Source organism: Cyprinus carpio, chromosome A20 (assembly GCF_018340385.1).
Source record: "Cyprinus carpio isolate SPL01 chromosome A20, ASM1834038v1, whole genome shotgun sequence".
NCBI classification, from domain to species: domain Eukaryota; kingdom Metazoa; phylum Chordata; class Actinopteri; order Cypriniformes; family Cyprinidae; genus Cyprinus; species Cyprinus carpio.
In genome coordinates this window covers 1,354,170-1,362,995 of record NC_056591.1, presented here as the reverse complement: position 1 = coordinate 1,362,995, position 8,826 = coordinate 1,354,170, and the positions used below count along the sequence as shown (strand labels likewise).

Here is an 8,826-nt window from a genome sequence, read left to right as displayed (position 1 = left end):
CAGACGTGATGCCGATACACGTGAGCAGAACCTCTTTATTAGCGTTCTGACCGAAACGCTCCTCCACATGCTTCATCTGAGAGAGACACAGAAGGATCTCATGTGAGACACACACACAACATAACATGACACGGTATAACAGTGTTTCACCCAAACCTGTCCCTTAAAAACTGTGGTAGCTGTGTACACTTTCTGTTTGTTTTAATAAAGAATAACCACTTTCCTCCTCAGTCCTGTCAATACTATCATATAAATCATGCTAGCGTTACATTTTCCAGAAAGTGTATTGTTGTGTCTGCTGTGAATGTGACGTGACAGAGGACCAATGCAGACCGTGTTAGATATGAGAAGGTATTTCAAAGAATGCGGGTAACCAAACAATTTCTGGTCCCTATTGACTTCCATAGTGTGTGCAGAAATACTACGGAAGCCAATGGGGACCAACAACTGCTCGGTTTACCCTCATTCTTTTTTTGTGTTCAACAGCTGAAAGACATTCATACAGGTTTGGATCGATGTGAGGGTGAGGAAATGATGAGAGAATTGTCATTTTTAATACAAAAAATTTGTAGCCTTTTTTCTTAAGTTATAAAATAAGCAGAAAACAGCAGTTAAGAAGAGTTTTATTCTTAAGAACATATCATGAATCCAGCCGCTGGGCTTCATTTCATGTGATGCATGTTTTAACAGACAGAACAGAACAGCTTGATTCCTCAGCTAGTCAGAAGCGTGTCTGCCTGAAGAATCACACAGATATCGTTTGTAACTGAACGCCATTAGTGCTTTTCGAAAGACTTTTGTGTTTCTCAAGCAACCGCCGCTTGTTTGTGTGTGTGTGTGTGTGTGTGTGTGTGTGTGTGTGTGTGTGTGTGTGTTGAGGACACAGGAATTCACTCGGAGCGAACAGACAGGAAAAGGGGCCTGTTTTAGGGACTGTTCTGTTACAACACTCCAAACAGACATTTGAACCCGCTTCCTGCACACACACACACACACACACACACACACACACACACACACACACACACACACACACACACACACACACATACACACACACACACTCATTCAGAAAGAAAGACGCAAGCAGATCAGATCCAGAGGTGTGCAATTAGTAAAGAAGAGGACATGGAAACATGAAACGTGAAAACACAGGAGCAGATGTAGATGGGGTCCTGGGCGTTCGGGTTCCTCCTCCCAAAACACACCAATCTGAGGGCTGAGAGAGGAGCGGCCCACAAACAGCCCCACGACAGACACACATACACTTACAGAGTTTCACTGCGTAAAAATAAAGAACAACATAACGCCTGGCAGTCTGATCATCTTCTGATTGAGTTGATCCATGAACACATGAAGAACTTACAGACAATACACCATCAACTCAAGGACTGGCAGCCACAGTCAGTGTGAGAGAGACCCAGACCCGTGCATGCGTCTTTATGTCTGAAACATTTAGGTTTAGGGCATTTATAAATGTAAATATTTAAGGAAATGTTATGTTCATATAAACACATGAACAGTTCTGAAACTCCCTCTCACTGACCCGGCCGTCAGTCGTCCTTATTTTACCATAGGAATTGGGCGTTTTGAATACATTATGTGGGTCATGATATCCTGCTGGCTAACACAAACAAAATTATAAGTTTCTTGAAATTATAAGAGTGATGGTTTTGGCAGCATCTGTCAAAATGTGTTCAAATTAAATAACCAGCAAAATAACCAGTTAAATAAACCAGCAGCGCAAGCAATTATTCTTTAGTAAAGTGCATTGGGATTTTTAGATATCTGGTCAATTGGTCAAAAAATGTCATCCGATCTTCATCAAAGTCACAAGTATAGACAAACACAATGTGCTAAAGCAAACAACATGCACACAATTATGATGTTTCATGTCTTTATTGAACACATCCCATCAAACTTTCACAGTGCTGTGGAAAAAGTAATTGAACTTTACCTTGTTGTCATGACCTGGATGATCCACATGTGTTTTTTTGTTTTTTGACAACTTCCATGAGTCGATCATGAGTCGTTTGTTTGTCCATGACAGATTATAATTGTTTGTGTTATTGGCTTAAGAACATTTTGTCAAAACTTATGACTTTGATGAACATTTTATGACCAGTTAATACAGAAAACCAACCAATTCCAGTGGATTCACCACTTTATGAATGTCTAATGACTGTAAATGTAACAACTTTGATTTTTTTAAAGAAAAATCTGTTGTGAATAAAAAAAACTTCAGTGGTTTAGCAAAGCTCAGTTATAAGAGTCTGTCTGTCACAGATGAGATGTGAAGCAAGTCCAAGAAATTTCAGTGTGTTTGATAAAGTGTGCAGATGATGACATTTCATGTGTGACTGCAGGTGAACCGCTGACCTTTATCTGCTGGATCACGATCATAAACGAATAAAAGAATGGACTCTGACTGCTAAAAGTGCTCATCTGCATTTCTTGATGCTTCAGCGCATAACTGCTGACCTCAGCAGCTTCAGAAATGCAATATCATGACACTGTCAGCATCTGTGTGTGGGTGAACAGATCATGAGACCAGAGGTTTCCTCCAGCAAACGTCAGCTACACTTACCTACAAAAAATCTATAACGCATCCCAACAAAATGGCTTAGAAAATGTAAGTAAGTGATGAAATGGGGTGAGCTGTGGGACAAGTGAAACTACTGCTTGTCTCTGTGTGTCTGAAAGTCCATGCCAAATTTTCCGAAAATGCTTCCATGAGGGAGTAGGTAAATGATAAATAATAAAGAGCCCAGAACGGATCCCTGTGGGACACCTGTCATTATATTAGAAACTGGCTTAGTTGTTCAAACCAAGTATGACATGAGAGATATGAGGAAGGAAGTATCAACAATTCCTATGGACTGCAAACTATCTATTAAGATTTTATGCGGAGTGTTGCCGATAAATCAAGAAAAATGAATACAGATAAAAGTCCAGAGTGAGCTGCTACCAATAATAATTAAAAATCTTAACAAGGGCATTCTCAATACTATGACGGGAAAGAAAACCAATATATGAATGTAAATAACATGCAATTAAGTGTCTGAAAACATCACATTAAGTTCACTCTTACAAACACACACTTGTATATTCTTTTAGATCATAATAAGTGAAATAATCTGTCACCGATTTAGTTTGGGTTCCTTGCCACTGTCGCCCTTGGGCTTTCTTACTTGGGGGCACTTAATATTTGGCATTTAAATTGGCAATATTATCACCTTGACTGCACAGACACTGTTGAAGAGAACTGAACTGAGCTGATGATGATAGGACTGAATTAACGAATTTGAACTGAATTTAACTGAAAAATTGTCTGTTTACTATTGTCCTCTTTTTAGAGCTGCTTTAAAACGGAATTTAAATTTGTTTGCATTATTGACACTATTTTCCTGTTTAACAATGTAAAGCTGCTTTGACAATCTGTACTGTATAAAGTGCTATATAAATAAAGGTGACTTGACTTAAGTGCTCTTCTTAAAAAGTTAGCTGTAGTGTGCTTCCTTTACACAAGGGAACAGAAAGCAACCAAAGTTGACCTTATGGTTAAAAGATTCCTGACCATTTCTTGTCCTGTCTGCTACCTTATAAAATAATCAGGAAAAGACACATGCCAGATCTGAGCTTTAGACAACCACACACAAGCACATCAGACTAATATATCAGAGCTTGCATGCTAACAGCCACAACTACTAGAGACTGAGAATACTTGAAGAAAACAGGTTGAGGTGTTAAACCCACTGTTAACCTGAAGTGACGTGTGCTGTTTGGAGTGAAGCAGCGATCGATGTGAGGACTTCACAACAACACCCAAACCCAGCGAGGCCATGTGCCCTCTAACCTCGAGGAACATGCTTTTGTTTTGACTTGAACAGTTCAAGTGGGCTCTTCAGCCTCTGGCAGATGACAATGACACGCTGAGATGTGTGTTTGTTCACTGCTAACCTCCTCGACCCAGCGAGAGCGGCAGGAAAACATCCAGAGGATTCCCAACGAGAGAACGGCTCTCCACAGATAAACAACCTCTTTCCCTTTCAGTGCCGCCCATCATCCGCCCTCTGCAGGGCAACTTAACCTGAGCAAAACACGTCTGGAGATACTACAATAACAGAGCTGATGTTTATGTAGATCACAGTCTGCAGCTATGCCCCACGCTTCTCAGATCAAATTGACCTTTTATTTCAATAAACCTCACAGCATCAACTTCCATCCACGCAGAAGACCAGCGTACAGATGAAGAAACCCCACAGATACTCTGCTGACGTGGCTCTCATGGGACATCTGAGTAAGGTTTGGTTCATTCACCATCATGGACATTTGAGGCAAATATCAGTCTGCTCCTCACACAAAGCATCATTTAACTTGAAGCTACAGTCATGTGATTGCTACTTTGATGCTTTCTGCGGAAGCTTGCAAGCTCCAGTCCCTGTCAGTGCAATCTTGAGTATTTCAATCAAAATATCTTCTTTTGTGCTCTGCAGAAGAAAGTAAAGGCTAAAATGCACTATACGACATTCTTTATGGTAACTCTTCCCTCTCAGTCACACACCTGGCTGAAAGGCTCATTATGCGGCTAATTATGCGGGTCTTTGTCTTCTCAGGTGTGAATCACACTAATATTGATGGTCAATCATGCCTACTCGCATATGCCCTTTCGAAACAAAAAGTGTCTTAATCTTTAAATCAATCTATTGTTTTCTGTGAGCGGGTAAACAAGATGATTTCACATCATTTTGAAGAAAAAATTCTAGGCTACAAGGTCCATGTTTGACAGTCTTGTGAACAAATGTTCTCTAGGTGTTTTATGACCTTATTTCCGTGACTTCAAAATTTTTGTTTTTCACTAACCACGTCAGGGCAATTCAAAAAAAAACACAATCATGTACATACATGCTATTTACATATTATTGTAGCCCAGTTTGGACTGAATACAGTGTTATTTAGCCATGTATATGTTTATAAGCAACTGAAAAAGCACAAAAGTCAGGGGATGTCAAAACTTCACCAGGCTCCCAAAACCCCTTAGACCCCAGAGGGTTAAAATTTGAACATATTTTAGAACACTAGGTATCACAAACTTACTGACTCGTTCTGAATACAACACATTCAAAATAGCAAACATGTTTGATCTCCAACAACTGGATAGAATCCTTTTCTGTGAAATATGTCAGTTAAAACCTGCAGACTGGCTCCAACTTTTGCTAACTATCTTCAACTCGCCCAGATTCTTAATCGGAGCAAAAATCAGTACAAAAATTGTGTAGTGCAATCCAGCCTCAAAGGAGTAGTTTCACTGGAGGAAGTGATACGGATTATGGGTTCGTATGGGTTTAAGGCGGAAGCAATGGTTTGAAGATAAGTATGTTTTAAAGATGCATTTGATTCTTCCAAACACACAGCTTTAGTCTTCTCCAGATGTTAACTGATGAGCGCTTGATTTGCTGGTTCAAGTGTGTTTGATTTGATGTTTTAATCAACTGTTTTGACTCTCATTGTGACGGCACCCATTCACTGCAGAGAAAATGATGCAATGCTACATTTCGCCTAATCTGATGAAGAAACAAACTCACCTACATCTTGGATGACCTGAGAGTGAGCACATTTTCAGCAAATGCACATGCATAATTATTCCTTTAAGACAGGGGTGCCCAAACTCAGTCTTCGGGGCCGGTGTCCTGCAGAGTTTAGCACCAACTTGCCTCAACACACCTGCCGGGAAGGACAGAGTTTGGAGACCCCTGGTTTAAGATATTACCAAACGACATTGTTTCTGAAATTACATCGTTAAAAAACCAGGACACCAGCCCTCCAGGACCAAGTTTGGGCACCCCTGCTTAAGACATTAGGGTTTGGAACAGCATGAGAGATGGTGAAAGTGCTCACATTTGGTTGAACTAAGCATAACATTTCTATAATGAAGTTCCTGAGACAAAACTCTCATGTTGTTAAATCTAAAGGTCTTTCCACACTGAATGCAAAAATGTTTGGCACGATGACACTTTTGATTCGAAACAATAGATCCCTATGGCGCTATTTACACCAAGCACGAACATTCACGGTGCAGTTTTTTAAAAATCATTTGTGTCGATTTTTCCCTCCCGTTGCTCCAGGAGAAAACAGGCTGTCCAATTAGATTCGAGCTTAGATCACATGCCCGGAAGAGCTGCTGTTGCAAAACTATAGATCTCAACCGGAAGTTATTACAAGCACTCGATGATGGTTTAAAGTTGCTTTTAAGCAAAATCATTATTAATCACATACATTTTCAAGTGTAGCTTGATGTTAATTGTACCATTACTTATATTTTAAGATGTATTCTTGTAAGCATTATAGATAGTTTGTGTTTCTAGTGTAGAACCAAGATATATTTATGTAAATTTAATGCTGTATTTTGAGCAGTGGACGATGTTAAATCCATAAATGAGATACATAACTGAGGAAAAATGCATTGTTGGTCAGCGCCACCTAGCGTGCAGGTGTGAATTAGCAGAAGGCAATCAATCATTTCGCACTCGGTGTGAAAGCTCCGTTCGTCAGTGATTCACCTTGCTTTTTTTGCTCTCAGTGTGAAACAGTCTTAAGGCAGAACAGAGAAATTCAGCACACTCACCAGATGAACGTAAGGCACGAAGTATCCGTACAGGGCTGCAGGGATCCCAAATGCCCATATGCGGTATCCCAGAGACCTCCAGATGTTCATGTTAAACACCCTCTTGAGCGAGGGACAGCGGCTGCCTGACTTGCTGCTGCTGACGGGTTTGGGCAGCAGGGGTTTGTAGGTGAGTCCTGCCAGCATGAGCAAGAACATGAAGATGCTCAGCACACGCAGCGTGTAGGCAAGTCCCACGCTCTTCAGCAGGCCGGTCAGCATGTACGGGAGCGTGATGGTGAATACACTGCTGCCCGCCGTCACAATGCCATTCACCAGGCCCAGCCTCCGCTTGAAATAGTGACCCAGGATCACCAGACTCGGCTGATATGCAAAACTGCAGCCACATGCAAAGACTATGCCGTAGGTGAAGTACAACGGCCCGAGAGACCTGCAGAGAATAATGATTGGACTGTGTTAGCTTTGTAGTCATATTATAAATCAAATTGAATATAACTATTATTGCAATTCAAAGCACAATTATGAAATTTCTCCAGACAGTTTTTGTGCTATCAAAAATTTTTCCTCGTCTCTCAGTTTAATGTTGAAAAAAAGTAACACATTAATAATTAGTTTAACTGATGCTTTCAAAACATTAATCTATTTCTCTGACCAATGGCTAATAGAAAAAAATCAGTTCAGTTCTGGTGATGTTAGTGGTGCAAAAATTTATCACATTAGCTTTAAAGTCAGGAGTGTAACCGTATAAATGCTTTGTGTTCAGCTAAACTCCATTTAGAGCTAGTTATGCTCTCCAGTTAGGCAGGCTGCAACATTTTTTTAGTGCAGTGTATTTAAGTACAGGTATTTGTTTGTTAATCTTCAGTATTTAAAGAAACAATAAACAACAACTTGTCATTGATCATCTAATACAGTCATACAAAGTGCATTAATAAGATTACTTTTTAATGTAACCAGTATCCAAGTCAATACTGTTGTATTAATTTCTTTACGTACAATAATAGTCAAATGCCTTCAGAAGAGAAGAGAAGAGAAGAGAAGAGAAGAGAAGAGAAGAGAAGAGAAGAGAAGAGAAGAGAAGAGAAGCGGGCCAAGTACAGAGCCTTGTGGGATCCCAGTGTCAGACTAAAGGAGTACAATGTTGTATGTTTCAATTTAATCAATTGAACTTTGGGTTCTTTAGGAACAGGAAAACAGTGTCTCAAAGGACCGAGTAAGATGAGAAGACATCTCTCAGCTGATCCACATTCCTTCAAATTATTCTTCAGAATAAAAACATTATACTCTCAGGTGTTTGATATGATCTCCACATCTATACTCCATCCACTGCTTACAGACAAAACCATTGCACCCTTTTGACAGTGAACATAAAATCACACTTATCCAGTTTACAGTCCATTTGCTAAGCACTAGTAAGTAAACTCGGTAGTGAAGGATGGTCGTTACCACCTATTTCCAGTTACAGGTGATATAAGCATTAATTGAACTGCTTAGTAAGAAATACATAAAAAAATAAATAAAAAAAAAACTCTTTATCTAAAACCTGAGGTGAATATAATGTACTTACTTGACGAAGGAACTGCCCAGAAGTCCCACAAATGCCACCGCTGCCCCTCCAACTGCTGTAATCCGGCAGCCAAACAGATCAGTGAACACACTGACGATCGGTGAGAAGAAGAAGATCATACCCATTGAGAGAGAGCCGACCCACGCTACACACACACACACACACACACACACACACACATTCATTTATATAAAGCCAGCAGTCTAAGTAAATTAAACTTCCATTAGATACATTTAAATGTGTTTTAAATGTGTGTGATAACAAACAATTATATAATGCTGTTTTAAAAAACAACAACAATACAGACAAAATCAAGTCAAATAACAGAGCGCACCAGTATCCATCAATCCAAATAAAACAAGAAAATAATCAAATGGGATGAAGCATTTTTCATTTATAAAGCAATTCATGCACAGGATTATACAAAATATTTCCAGCATGAAATAGCTGTATAGTGATGTATAACCCTACTGTGGTTTACTGTTTAATGGTTCATACTGTGCCACTGTATTTCAACACAGTTCTCACAGGATAGTGTGTCTGTCATTTATTCTTATCACACAAACAAACATAAACAGAGGGAAAGATCCTACACACAGACACAGAAATGTTAAAGGGGTCATATGATGCTGCT

At 39.7% G+C, this 8,826-nt stretch overlaps 1 protein-coding gene across 1 annotated transcript in view; it reads right to left on the bottom strand.

Moving 5' to 3' along the window:
• The window catches only part of LOC109092450 (monocarboxylate transporter 10-like), a 40,911-nt gene that overhangs the window by 8,761 nt on the left and 23,324 nt on the right, over positions 1-8,826 (bottom strand). The window contains exons 2-4 of the mRNA XM_019106250.2: positions 8,193-8,337; positions 6,626-7,055; positions 1-76 (exon numbers count right to left, since the gene is read on the bottom strand). The exon at positions 1-76 is cut by the window's left edge and continues 68 nt beyond it. Of these exons, the coding sequence (XP_018961795.1) occupies positions 1-76; positions 6,626-7,055; positions 8,193-8,337 (651 nt within the window). The remainder of the gene's footprint in view (positions 77-6,625; positions 7,056-8,192; positions 8,338-8,826) is intronic.